At 35.1% G+C, this 15,472-nt stretch overlaps 1 protein-coding gene across 3 annotated transcripts in view; it reads right to left on the minus strand.

The window, feature by feature from the left end:
- Positions 1-15,472, minus strand: part of DMD (dystrophin) — a 2,119,021-nt gene that overhangs the window by 1,100,335 nt on the left and 1,003,214 nt on the right. For all 3 annotated transcript variants that reach the window (XM_045089435.1, XM_045089434.1, XM_045089436.1), the window contains exon 44: positions 10,169-10,316. In XM_045089435.1, the coding sequence (XP_044945370.1) occupies positions 10,169-10,316 (148 nt within the window). The remainder of the gene's footprint in view (positions 1-10,168; positions 10,317-15,472) is intronic.

Consider the following 15,472-nt stretch of genomic DNA (forward strand, 5'->3'; position numbering starts at 1 on the left):
TGGCTCAGTCGGTTAAGCGTCTGCCTTGGACTCAAGTCATGATCCTGCAGTCTTGGGATCAAGCCCTTCATCAGGCTCTCTGCTCAGCAGAGAGTCTACTTCTTTTTCCCTCTAATGCTGGGGACCAGCATTATCTTGGAGTCTGGTTAAAAGTCTTTTAAAAAAGAAAGTTGACTTAAATAGCGAGTCTATTTTTGTTCTCCTCTTTCTGTTACCATGAATTTCAATTTGTTTTATCAACATGGCCCAAGTCCATTTCTCTCTTATATCAAGTAACAAAGAACACTTAAACAGAAGGTAAAAAGGACACTTGGATTTTTATTGCAACTTATTACTCTATCTTCTAAAGCAAGAGTTAGTAAACTTTTTCTATTAAGAGCTATACAGTTCCCATTTTAAGCTTTGCCAGGCAAGGCAGTTTCTGTAATTTCTTAACTCTGCCTTTGTAGCAAAAAAAGCAGCCATAGACAGTTTGTAAATATGTGTGGCTGAGTTCCAATAAAACTTTATTTACAAAAACAGGTAACCAGCAGGATTTGGTCCCACAAGTTTGCTCCTCTAAAGAATTTAATATTCTTAGGATCAATATTAAGTGTAATATATTGTATTAAAATTCATTCCATTGCAAGTATGCTGAGGGATATTGAAGGTGAGATATTTACTTATAATAATAACCAGTTCAATATTCTACATGAAGTGCTAGAATCTATGGGGTAGCACATTTCTCTATTATTTCAATTTCTCTGCCATATCCCTCAAAATGAGTCTTAATAAAGTGAAATCCCAAACCTGGACAAAGAAAGGATTAAAATGTGCAGGACTACATAGTTATAAACTAAAATTATCTACTGACAAAAAGTAATAGTGAACTAATACAACCTTAAGGGGGAACATGCTACTATATAAATATGCATTCATCTCCAACATATCTATTTTTTCTTCTCTCCATAAACCTGAATCATCCCTCTTTATTAGTTTTGATCAGAATGACTTAATACAAATTAATTGGCAGTAAAGTTCTGCCAATTATAGCTTCATAAAAGAGCAAGAACTTTAAAATTTGTGAATTATGATATTTGCAAACAGTTGTGGTCTCTGGCTTGTACCTATAATTTAGTTATAGAGTAGGAAATTTACCATTCTTATGACTAGATACTTGCTATTCAGCTTGATGAATAGTTCATTCTGAACCATCTCATCTGTGAACAGGCCTCTTATCCTATAATTTGTCAATTTTATCATTTTTCCAAAATTTACAACTTATGTCAGAACATTTTCTCACTCTCTGGGTGACTTCTTCAGAGACAGCTCTTTCCTTGTGCTGCCTTTCATAATATTGCTCTTTCCTGGCTCCCAAAGTCATGTTTTCTCAGTTGAGCTTGGGAATCCAAGAGGTATAATGAAGGGTTATCAAAAAGGACTAGGATGTTTATAAAAAATAAAAAATTATATTAAAAAAAAAAGGACTAGGGAGCACAAATAAGTGCTGTAGAAAACAAACTCCTGTTTCCCTAAGGCTGCTTCCAGAGCTTTCTGGAATAATGACTCCTGCCATGTGTTTCCACCTTAACCTTAATATGCTGAACTCATGAAATTGTTAGTTTATTAAAGGAAATGGGCATTTTTGCCAACTCCATACCCCTAGCAGCCAACAAACCCTTGCATGAGGTAGGCTCACACTAAATGTTTGTTGAATGGATTCAGGTATTTATAATATGCTCAAGGAGTAAGCAAATGAAGCCATCATATTGTCAAACCATCAGCAAATATGAAAATTTTAAATACTTTATACAAAGAAGAGAACAGGACAGCTCAATATAAGGGAGCATTTCTTGGACATGAGATGGGGTAAAAGGAAGAACAAGTTTGGGGATAGTCTGTCTATCTAAGGCAATAATGGGATGAATGTATAATTCTTTCATTTATTTAATTCTTCATTATAATGAGTATTATATGCAGCATATACAAGGAGATAGGGTTTTTTGAGAGAGAGAGAGAGAGAAAGAGAGAGAGAGAGAAAGAGAGGGCAGATCGGGGGGAAGGGCAGGAGGAGAGGGAGAGAGAGAATCTCAAGCAAACTCTACACTGAACACAGAGCAGGTCCTAATGTGGGGCTTGATCCCACGACCCTGAGACCATGACCTGAGCCAAAATCAAGAGTCAGGTACATAAGAAACTGATCCACTCATGCACCCCACAAGGAGACTGTTCTAAGTGCTGAGTAGATATCTGTGACCAGGAAAGACCAAGTTTCTGCAAGGTTTCCATTCTAGTTGGAAATACAGATAATAAACATGTAAGCATATATTATAATTTTAGCAAATGACAGTGTTACAAATAAAGTGTGTGTGTGTGTGTGTGTGTGTGTGAGAGAGAGAGAGAGAGAGAGAGAGAGAGAGAGAGATCCTTAAGGTAAGAAAAGTTACAAAAGGTCATGTCTTAGGAAAAAAAAAACATAGAGCACAAATGTGTATAAATAAAGAAAAGTGTAAAAAGTCCTGAGAGGGAGGGGATTGGGACATAGCAAATAAGAGCTGGAGCTAGACTGGAATCCTTAAGCAAAGAGAAAAGCAAAATTAATCACAGGAACAGGCATTAGAAGGAAGGGTAAGAAACTTTGAGAAAAGAAACAGCAAGATCAGTGTGGCTAGAACATCCTCTTTGCAAACTATTACACTTCATGAAAATCACTTATATTAGCATAAATCTTATGCTTCATCAAATAATAATTTTAGATTCATATTGCTTCTATGTTGATGTGAGCAGTGATTTTTTTTTTCAATTTTCAATTTTCAATTAGCATGCTTCACTTTTATTTGCAGATTCTTACTCTCTTGATAATTTCTTACTCTACTCTGAGAATGGGGATCCCTTAGGGATGACATGTTTTTCATGCATTTTAAGAAGTTCTTTACTGCTATGGTTATTACAATAAGTTATAGTTTTGGTTCTTGCTTCTTTCCAATAATGGGTGGCAATCTGTCATCTTCTTAAACATGCCATGCTGGACAACAAGAACAAGTCATTGGGAATATCCAATTATTTTAATATACTTATTTTATGAAAGACATATTTGATAGGCAACAATTTAGAGTCCCTCTATGAATTTCTGCACTGTGCCAAACCCCCAATAAATCTGTTATTTACTACTTCTGAAAAGATGCATAAGAGCCAAGAAGTTGTAGAGGAGTTTCTAAGCAGCAATAAAAGGCTAACCATATTTACGTAAGAATGAAGTGCCCAACTGTTTAACTGTATTAAGACTGAATTCTCCTGCCACTACCAGCAAATAACATTGAAAAGTTCACTGTAAGATGTATTCCCATGTTTATACAATGCTGTAACCCTAAAGCAAGTGATGAGAGACAAATTCTCTTTGCACTCAATTTTCATGCTCATTCCCTTAATGTTAGTTTGTGCCCTTTAGTTACAGAAACTGGGACTACAGAAAATCTTCATTATTGCTGGGGAAATATAAAGGGCTGGTGATAGTATGAATTATTCTTAACATCGGGGTCCCAATGAAGGGCAACAGATGGCACAAAATTTTTACTCAAGTAATTTTTCCATCGAAGTTCCTATCAGCATTTGAGTCCCAGCAGTGAGGCTGTTAAGAAGCCTTCCAACTCACCAGCCAGCTGGTGAAAATCAGCACTGTAAAAGCCGACTGTATAGAAAACATACTTGTATTCAATTTGGTCTTTTACACCATATGTCTTTTTCTAGATAGCCTTTGATTTAATCCATATTCACTCAAAATCGTTCATCTCCTATAAAGTAATTTGAAGGGAGTAGATTACCAATTAGGTATTAGAGTACCTCCAAAGAAAAGTACCAAAATTTGCTCTGTAACAGATAGTGTCAGGGACTTACACACATCCATTTAGTTCTTTTTATTTCTGGGCAATGACACCTGCTGCTTGAGGCCTTTCTGGACTGCAAATTGGGTGAGACTTCCTTTATGAGAAAAAGAGACTTTTCACGGACATGCCTGTCTTCAACTTTTGGGCAGGCCCTATGTAACTCCAGTGTACTCTGTGAATCTAAACTTCTGAGACTTAGATCTTTTAAAAAATACTTTTGATTTTTTTTTCCCTCTATCATGAATAGCCAAGGTAAGGCAGAGCTGCAGAGCTGCCAAACATAGACTCTTAGATTCTTCTTTCTTTGCCTCCCTCCCCTACTCCAAAATACCAGTGCCTTTTTTTTCCTATTTATCATTTCATCTGAGAGTTCACATTAATGTTCTCATACTATAACTACACAGTCTCTATGGAATTTTCCATTCTTCATGCAAGCTTCCAATTTGAGAAAAGGCAAAGTATATTCTACTTAACTGGGACATAAATTTAAACTAAGGTTTTGAGATTTGATGGTGAACATGAACACTACAACATGACATATTTAATCCATGTTGACTTTATCCTCAATACAGTGAATTAAGATGTATCACTATGTTACAAAGTAAACAGCTTTTAATTGAATTTGTTTACAACAATATATATAAATATATTGCACATGTACAATATGATATATATTGTGGAGGAGTAAAACATGGTAGCACTGAAAGATATACCAGAAAACTAGTTAACTTCACATTAAAAAGATGATGTTTTGCCTAAAAACATCAGTTAACTCATGTCAAAATAGCACACTGCTGCTTCACTCCCTATGTTGGCTTAACATTTGTTGATTTAAAGCCTACAAAGTTTCATCTAAAAAAAAAAAATCCCTCCTGGGACGCCTGGGTGGCTCAGTTGGTTAAGCAGCTGCCTTCGGCTCAGGTCATGATCCCAGCGTCCTGGGATCGAGTCCCACATCGGGCTCCTTGCTCCTCAGGGAGCCTGCTTCTCCCTCTCCCTCTGACTCTGCCTTCCACTCTGTCTGCCTGTGCTCGCTCTCGCTCTCTGACAAATAAATAAATAAAATCTTTAAAATAAAATAAAATAAAAAAATAAAAATAAAAAAAATCCCTCCTCTGTTTACTTCTTAGTAGCTTTTAAATGGAATTTCTTAAGATTTAAAGGTATCATGCTTATATTCATGGCAACATTCTTTAGGAAATACTGTTAATTTTTATTTAGTCATCTGTTAATGGGAATTTGGGTTTTTTCCACCTTGTGTCTATTATGAATAGTGCTCCTATGAGCATTCATCTACAAGTTTTTGTTTGAACACATGTTTTCAAATCTAGGAGTGAAACTGCTGGGTCCTATGCACATTTTATGTTTAATATATTGAATAACTGCAAACTGCTTTTCAGAGTTGAAATATGGTCCACTAAGCAGCATTACCCCATAAAACAAACAGTTTCTGTTTCTATGAATAGCAGGAATATTCCACTCTTTTAAATATTCGATCTAATGGTGATTTTTATAATTTCCTCTGTCAATCTCAAGAATTTTCAACCCCATTAAATAACAGTTCATGTTTTAAAGCTTACTGCTTTCTACTCCAGAAGGACGTGTAAAACTAAATGTTAGGACATGTTATGATTTCCACAATCCCATTTTCACTCAAGGTACTTGTTGGCATACCAATTCACTCTGTCACTATATGAGTTAATGTTATTTTCATAACTTTCTTTCATGGTGTTCAGCTTTCCCTTTGAAAACTCCCATTAACATTTCTTCTTGTTCTAAAATGAGTAGGCAGAAGTGTCAACTATCTGAGGAGGATGTGTTTGGCTGAACTAGAATTTTCCTCAATTCCTAATCCAAGAGATGTACTTTGAGAGAACTGTCATAATTCATAAAAAGAATAGGTTTAATGAAATTATCAGGTTGCCCAATCTGTATTTCAGATGGTTGGGACAGTAATTCAGTAATAAATAAATTTTTGTTTTTATAAATATAGGCTAATCACTTACGAAGAGTGATTAGTTACAATAAAGTCTTTCATTTAATGAGTAATTATTTTGTGGAAAATGAAACTCTAAGTGCTATCTGCACATCTATTTTTTATTCCTATTTAAGAGAAAAGATAGCAGAGGCATGGAGAGACCTAACACACTTTCCTAAGATTCTGCAACTTTTAAGCTAAAAGAGCTAGGATTTGAACCCACACTTTCTGAATGTGGCTTCCAACCTCTTAGCCAAACTTCTGAACTTCTATTAGAGCCTAATATAGCAAGTCAATATTTTTATGGGTGACAGAACTTTGTATATGCACTCAGTTACTGCTGGTGGAATAAATATACAAGAAGATGCATAAATAGGGGTGCCTGGGTGGCTCAGTCAGTTAAGTGGCTGCCTTTGGCTGAGGTCATGATCCCAGAATCCTAGGATCAAGAAGCCTGCTATCCAACTACTCCCACTGGTGTTTCCTCTCTCGCTGTGTCACTTGCTGTCAAATGAATAAATAAAATCTTGAAAAAAAAAGAAGCTGCATAAATAAATAAATGGAAGTATTAACAAATGAATTTTTGGTGGCATATAACATAACTGATATATTCTCATGCAAAAAAATTAATTTTTGGAAAGAGATTTCCTATTGTGGCATGACACATTTTTAGAATATCTTGAAACATGTGAATTCACATATTTAATTTTATCATTAACTTGGGACAGACTAAAAAAACACTGGGTTGCATGGAACCAGACCATCTATCTGTTATTGGCAGTCACATTATTTTGACTGACACTACCAAGTGTTAGTAGGACACTGATTTATCTTTTCTCAAGTTAATGAGTTAAAGAAAAGGCAGTTTGAGAGAAATATATATAGAAAAGCATACATGTATATACTTTTTATTTTATTTCATATTCAGACATGATATTTTTTCTAAAAATTATACATATGAGTCTTTAAACTCCAGTGTACCCCTGTGTGTATCTGTTTAGTATATGGGCAGATTGGTTGATTTCCCTCAAAGCAACCACTGCCAGTTCATGCCAACAAATCTGTCTGCTACTAACAGGCACCATCAACATTCTGTTCCTTAAATAATTTCTTAGCAAAATTTTAAACTCATTCTCTTATTTATTGTTATTCAATCAACAATGATTATGGCCAAAATAGCTGAAATTATCAGCAATTCTATTTGTCTTACTAATGGTGGTACCTTACAGTGTCCTTCTGGACTTGTTTTCTGAGACTTAGAAGAATAGAAGATAACTGTGGGCATCTTGTGTGTGTGTGTGTGTGTGTGTGTGTGTGTGTGTGTGTGAATGCATGCACATATGCATGTACATGACTTTGGAGCTTCTAAATAGCTAGGGGGAAAAAAAAACACCTTTACTATTTAGAGGATTTGCAATATCATTCACAGTTCTTTAGCTAGAAGAGCTTTTCCCTGAACATGCAGAATTCCTTTTCTTATTTCATGTATAAGTTGAGTAAAAAAAAAACAGACTAAATAAAATATCTTTAAAAAAATTCTTCAACTAAGGGGAAAAGTTTTGATAAGATGTTTAGCAACAACAACTAAACCACATTGTCAAGAACTGAGGATCTTTAGACATTCTCAAGGCATTTACAAGCGTAATACAGTTGCAAGAGTATGCAGAAGTAAATGTACTAAAAGATCAAATGGTATCAAAATCCTTTGGCATGGATATCCACTTCTGGTCAAGTTGGAATAACAGGGACTGGATTTAACCTCCGGCAAAAACTGAAGAAAATGGACAAAATGTATGAAATGATGGTTTTGAAGACATTAGATACTTGGTAATAAAAACTACTGATCTCTGAGAAATTAGCAACAAATGAGGTGACCCCATAATTGCTGCCACTTATTGTCTAGAGAGTGTTCCAGGCTACAACAAAGGATAAAGAAACCCTCACAAAGCTAGGAGGTCTCTTCAAGTTCATGAGATGAAGCTGGGACTTCCAGGAGGCCCAAATGGCTAGAGTTTACAGGGCAGAGTATCAAACAGGAGAAAGATACACAGAGAGAGAACACTGGAGACCCCAAAAGGACTCCCTTCCAGGCTTCAGCTGGTCCTGATCAGCTTTTATATGTGAGCAAACTACACATAATAAGGGAGAAAACTATGCAAAAAGATGAAAAGTAACAGCCACCAAAGCTTACGCACAGCTGGGAATAGTGCCTGTTCCTGCCAGCCACTGTGGAAAATCTCATCATTCACAGGGCATCAGAGAGCATACTCAGAAGGGTTTTGCCTCAGTAGCAGAGCAAAATTAGCCCCAGACTTATGTTGTTCTCCTTAAAATTCACAAAGTCTAGAAGAGAGATGCTCAAAAGATCAAATTGCTTCTAAGTAAATTAACTGTGTCTCAGAACAAAGGTCAAGAATATTTATTGGCACAAAAACACCAAGCACTCAACAAGTTAAAATTCACAACATCCAGCATCCAGTCAAAATGTCCATTTGTCCAAAGAAGCGGGAAAAAAGACCCATAATGAAGAGAAAACTTAATTGAAAATGACCCAAAACAGATACAGATGGTAGCATTAGTGGACAAGGATATTATAATTGTATTCCATATTTTCTAAAAGGTAGAGGAAAGATTCACAAATTGAGTAGAGACATGAAAGATTTAAAAAGACTCAAGTCACACTTCAACAAGGTGTTGAATCATACAAAACAACAGTGTCTGGGGTTAAAAATATACACTAGATGGGATTAACCACAGATTAGGTAATGCAAAAGATTAGATCGGTCAATTTGACAATACAAATCATATAATATGATTTACACAGAAAAAAAGACTGAAAATAAAAAGAACACAACATAAAAACAATGCCTTAAAAATTCTAAATTTGAAGAAAACTAAAAACCCATAATTCAAAGAAGCTTAACAGATCTCAAGAACAAGAAACATGAAGAAAATTATACCAAGGCACATCATAAACCAATTGCTGGATTTCCAAAAGCACTCCCTAATAAACCTTCTATATGTTAATCTCCATCTCAAAGGGGGCCTCCCAAAGATGCTGACTTGAAATATGTACCAAAATCCATATCAAAACAGCTACTCTCTGAGGAGGAGAATGTAAGGGTACATATACTTCTGCATTGCTTTATTATTTTTATAGTGAGTATATATATATTTTTAAATAATAAAAACAGGTTAAAATGTACCTTGTATAGGTTGTCTCTGGAAAAGGTAAGAGGTTTAACATCTCAAGTATACCCTAATGGCATGTATTTTCGAGATCTCATAATGCTATATTAGCCCCAAATTCACTTTAGTGTTATTACAAAATATATTTTCTATATGATGGCAGATTGAGAAGCCATGGATTTCCTCTATCTTCAATGCCAATGCTCATGTATATAGAAGTTTGATGGATATATACATAATTACATAAGATTTTAAGATTATTCATATTATATGTTCATATAGCTTACCTATATGTATGTGCTTACTTGCTTACTTTTTTAATTCATAAGATATTTTTGCTATGCAAGAAATTATATGAGAATAGAGAACTGTAAAGTTGAATATGATGCTGCTTTTATGAATGCTGCATTTTGAAATGTCTGAAATTAAATTATGTTTTACTTTGTTTTCATCTGTCTTAATCAGTATTTTATGGCATTAAAAATTGGCTACAACACAAATCTGCTTGATTTAAAATTAATACATGGACAATTTGAGCTAAGAATTCACCAAAATATTTTATACTTGGTGTAATAAACTCAGTATTTCTTGTACCTTAACTATATATTTTATTACCTAAGTTATAGCTTCCAAAATCTAATTTATCTTTATCTGTATACTCAAAAGACACAGCAAGTTGAAATTAAACTGTATGCTGTTTATAATCCACATGTTGCATTTCCATTAACATAAACCATAAAAAAGTCAGTAAATACCACCAATTAACTTCATTATTTCTAAGTATACCACAAATTCTCCTGGACAGGATTCAACATAAAGCAAAAACACACACTGCTACAAAGCCACAGGACATCATATTATAAGATTATTTCCTATATTACAGACTTAACTATATTTCTCAGTTCATCAGCGAAACCAGTTAGATCTAGACTAACTCTCACCCTGACACAAAGAGTCAACAGCACAGGCTCCCAACATGGTCATTCTGATGATGTTCTAGTACATGTAGTGATGACAACAAAAGTCGAGAATTGTAAATTTCCTTCATCCTTTACAACTTGAACTTAAAGAAGTTAAACAGCTGTGATACTGTGGTGAAGATAAAGACAGTGTGAAAAAAGAGATCGTAAAATCTTACCTTTAGATACCATTTGTATTTGGCATGTTCCCAGTTCTCAGGAATTTGTGTCTTTTTGAGAAACTGTTCAGTTTCAGTTAGCCATTGATTAAGCATCTTCATATCATAATGAAACCGCCGCCATTTTTCCACAGATCTGTCAAATCGCCTAGAGGTGAAAAACATGGATTGAAAAAAGTAAATGGATTATACAAATTACATTGACATAGCATATATGTTATATATTATATGGGTAAGGATATTATTTTGATAGTTTCTCACATTTGTAGATTTCAATTTCAGTTAACAGAACTAAATGATATTGAATAAAAAGGATGAATTTTTAAAAGGCTATAATTTTCATTCATATTTCTTGACTGAAACAAAAATAAAAACAATTGTGGAGTATTAACATTTTCTTCCCTATGAGCATATTTAATTTTTTAAAAATCCAGGAATTTAAAAAACATATTAGCACCTAAGAAATTAAGCATTTCAAAGCTAGATATTCAATAACAACATATTTTTTGGATAAAAATCTAATTATCTGCACTGGATGTTAAATATAAACAGTGAATCATTAAATTATACTTCTGAAAAGAGTATTACCCTATATATTAACTAAATAGAATTTAAATAAAAACTTGAAGCAAATAAAAACAAATTATTTCATGAAGCCTATCAATTTCTTTATTACTTTTAATTCAAAGGGTTTATTTATTAAAGTTCTCAAGCATCCAGGATGACAGATGTAACCAACTAACTGATATACTAGTTAGGTGGTGATTATTGTCTTCCTTAAATCTTCTTGTTTTACTGTATCTGGTGATATTTTTAACTGGAATGCTGAAGGAACTCAGTGCAAGGTACTGTGTTAATATCACACATGGAAAGAATATTAAGAAGGAGGTACTTGATTATGCTCTGGTCACAGAAGTGACAGAGGCAGAAATGAGCCAGGGTTGTATGTTGACCTTAAGACAGTTGCACTAAGAATCACCAATTAAATCAGTATCTTTGCAGGTGGGATCTTGACACTACTATTTTTAAAAGCACCCATGTGATTTTAACATATTTTCAAGGTGAAAAACACTGTAAGTTTTACATGTTTTTTTTTTTTTTAGAGAACTTCTTCATTCTTTTATTTTATTTTTATTTATTTTTATTTATTTTTATTTATTTTTAATTTTTTTAAAATTTTTTATTTTTTATAAACATATATTTTTATCCCCAGGGGTACAGGTCTGTGAATCACCAGGTTTACACACTTCACAGCACTATTGGGTACATGTTTTTTAATTAAAAAAAATTATTAACATCTAATGTGTATGTGACTCTCCAGGTTTACACTTCACAGCATTCACCATAGTACATACCTTCCCCAATATCTATAACGCAACCATAAGTTTTACAGTCTTAAGGGGGTTATGAATTACTGGGTCTCCTGAGGCCTGTCCAAACAGGTATTTTCTAGCATTAAACCAAAAACCATCCTGAGAATTCCTGGCTGTGGGGCCGCCTCAGAGTCAAGGAGCCTGTAGGAGTTCTCTGAGGTCTACTCTTAAGATGTAGTGGGTTATAGTTTTGAATATCTCGTTTCATTTATTCTTCTCCTACCCACTTAAGCCTCCATGTTGCATCACCACTTCCTTATATCAGGGAGAGCATATGATAGTTGTCTTTCTCTGCTTGACTTATTTCGCTAAGCATGATACGCTCTAGTTCCATCCATGTTGTCGCAAATGGCAAGATTTCATTTCTTTTGATGGCTGCATAGTATTCCATGATTGGGAGGAAGACAAACCATAAGTGACTCTTAATCTCACAAAACAAACTGAGGGTTGCTGGGGGGAGGGGATTTGGGAGAAGGGGGTGGGATTATGGACATTGGGGAGGGTATGTGCTTTGGTGAGTGCTGTGAAGTGTGTAAACCTGGTGATTCACACACCTGTACCCCTGGGGATAAAAATATATGTTTATAAAAAATAAAAAATTAATTGAATATCTCAACATTTTTTTCAGATATCTACCTCCATTTAGGAAATTAAGATAATCTTAGAACTTAAATAATGCTCCAACTCCCTATTGTTTCAACAGGAAAAGAATGAAATTAACGTTTCTTTAATAGTCACTATGAGCCAGGCACTGGGCTCCATGTTTTTACTTATATCATGTACTCTTAAAACACTTCCTTCAACATAACAATTATTATTCCCATTTTCCACTGAAGAAAAGTGAGAGTCTGAGCAGTCTGTCTAGGCAAATGTAAAGAGGAATAAAATGACAGAAAGGGAATTCCCAGATCTCTCTGGCTTGAATGGTGACTTTCATAGTATTCCATGCTCTTTGGTAGGATTTCTTTTTCTTCAAGATGAAGTCTTACTAGCTAAATAATTCAAAGCAATAGTTGTCAGGATTTTATCTTCTTTATTATCTCCCAAATAATGAATCTACATATACAGTGCATTTTATCAGACATCACACTTGATTATTAACTGTATTTCTTTCTTTTTTAAAGGTTTACTTATTTATTTGAGGGAGGAGGGACAGAAGGAGGAGGAGAGAGAAACTTAAGCAGACTCTGCACTGAGCATGGAGCCCAACATGGGGCTCAATCTCACGACCCTAAGATCAGGGCCCTAAGATGACAACCTGAGCCAAAACTAAGAGTCAGACATCTAACGAATTGGGCTACCCAGGTACTCGAACTGTATTTCTTACTTCAAAAATACCTAAAATAGTATTTTGGTAGTATTAAAAAAGGCAGCAAATGGTAGCGAAAAGGGGTAGACTTTAACTAGAAATAGTTTAAAAGTAAGAATTCAGCCTTTAATATTTAAGGACATTCTTGGGTTGATCAAATGTGATATAACCATCAGCTACAAAATGATCTTGGAAGTATTCTGTGTGGTGTAATGATAATTTTGTTTCCATATCTTTTCAGCACTATATAATACACAATAAATGACTTAAGATACATCTTAAGAGTTTAATCTCTATTATTTTTAAGATTTTATTTATTTGAGAGAGATGAAAAGGAGGAGAGGGAGAGGGACAAGCAGACTCCTTGCTGAGTCCAGAGCCCAACATGGGGCTTGATCACTAGACCCTGAGATCATGACCTGAGCCAAAGTCAAGAGTTGGATGCTTAACCAACTAAGCCACTCAGGTGCCCCAATAATTTATCACCTTTAAAAGAAAATTGCACACTGCATGTCTCATAATGACTCACATCAATGGAGCCAAAATTTTTGTTAAATGAAACTTAAAAATGATGAGGCATAGTTGTTATTTTTCCATCTTGGTGAGACTAGATTTGATTTCAATTTTCTTTATATTTTTCTATGTTGTTAAGTTTTTCTACAATGTGCATTTCATACTTTGATATTCAGAAAAAATACAGTAACTTCAAAATAATTTTAAAAGGCAGTTTCACGGGGCACCTGTGTGGCTCAGTGGGTTGGGCCTCTGCCTTCAGCTCGGGTCGTGATCCCAGGGTCCTCGGATCGAGCCCCGCGTCAGGCTCTCTGCTCGGCAGGGAGCCTGCTTCCTTTCCTCTTTTTCTGCCTGCCTCTCTGCCTACTTGTGATCTCTGTCTCTCAAATAAATAAATAAAATCTTTAAAAAAAAATGGCAGCTTCATACGCTAATGACTACTTCCTCCACCTCTCTTCCTGCTACCACAGTTTAAGAAATAGGCAGAAGATAACCAGAACACAGAGGAGCTGACATTTGGTCACAATTTACCATTCCTTCACCTTTGTAGCAGTCATCGGTCTCTTTCTTACTTTGCTTTTCTTTTCCCGATCCAATCACCAGAATTATCCTCTTGCCAATTCTTTTCAGCTACTGGCAGGTGGCTGTTTTTCCAACATTTGTACTGTAAATGCCAACTCTTCATTCCAGGCTGCTGCACAGATGTGTCCCTCCACCATTCAGAGCACTGACAATTACCACCTTCCACTAGATTCCACAAAGACTCCTCCCCCAACAATCCCTGCTCCTCTTCACGATTACCTTTCCTATAAATTTCCCCAAAGAAGAAAACCGTAAGGGCCCCTACAATTGATCATGGCATCCCTAGCTCTGCAAGACAGCAAGAGGTAGGATGAGAAGGGAAATACAATATAGGCCTAGGCTCTCTTTTTTCCATCCTTGTTCCAGGCCCACAAAAGTGAGACAGGATGGATTTGTCAGCCACATAGGACTATCTATATGGTTCCCCATGTCCTGCTACTGCCTCTGGGCTGTGTGTCTTGACACATTAACTCCATATTCTTGAAATGCCTTCTTGCTCTCTTTCTTCCTTTTTCCCAACTCCTGCAATGCAAACTTTTGCTTTGGTTCGAACTACTTACACTGTGCCTTTGTAAAATATCTAAGTCGAAAGCATTCATTATAGCTTGCAACTGCCAGAAGTTTGAACACTATAAAGTTGATTTAATTTCATTATTAAAATTAATGTTAAAATGAGTAATTCTATTCAAACAAAATATTAAAGTATAAAAGTATGTACTTTACACGTGATGGCGTTTAATGTGAGTAATAATGTTTTAAACTCCATTTCAAGCATCACATAAAATTTTAAAATATACTTTTCAGAATTTTAATATGCGTTGTTAACAGCAAAGTCTAAATCTACTCTTGAACTTACTATGTAAAATTTCATTTTTTATCATGACTGCTTTTAAAGTTAGACTCTTTCCCAGCAAAGAAAATTCTGAATGAATAGGTATAAATTTTGTTAGTTTTACAATGTTACATTTATAAGTTTAATCTCTAACCAGTTACTAAGCTCCCTAAACTCCTCTCACTCCATTAACTGGACTGTCCAGGATTGAGAAAAAGGCAGCAAGACCTAGAAATACATAGAGATATTAAAAATACCATTCAGGGGCGCCTGGGTGGCTCAGTGGGTTAAGCCGCTGCCTTCGGCTCAGGTCATGATCTCGGGGTCCTGGGATCGAGTCCCGCATCAGGCTCTCTGCTCAGCAGGAGCCTGCTTCCTCCTCTCTCTCTCTCTCTGCCTGCCTCTCTGCCTACTCATGATCTCTCTCTGTCAAATAAATAAATAAAATCTTAAAAAAAAAATAAGATCCTTTAAAAAAAAAAATACCATTCAGGAAAATAAATATAAGTTTTACCTTCTATGGTGTTACTAGGGGAAAAATGCTCTTTTTCCCTGGCAGTAAGAGGAAATGTAAAACCAACTACATAAAGGACAAAAATGTCAGTATAAACATATGGATAATAAATCAAGTGATTTTAAAATTTTGCAAATATTAGAATTCTCATTCACTATGCAAGCAATATTTAAAATTACAC

The sequence above is a fragment of the Mustela putorius genome, unplaced genomic scaffold, assembly GCF_011764305.1.
Source record: "Mustela putorius furo isolate JIRA1106 unplaced genomic scaffold, ASM1176430v1.1 tig00003836_pilon_pilon_pilon, whole genome shotgun sequence".
NCBI lineage: Eukaryota > Metazoa > Chordata > Mammalia > Carnivora > Mustelidae > Mustela > Mustela putorius.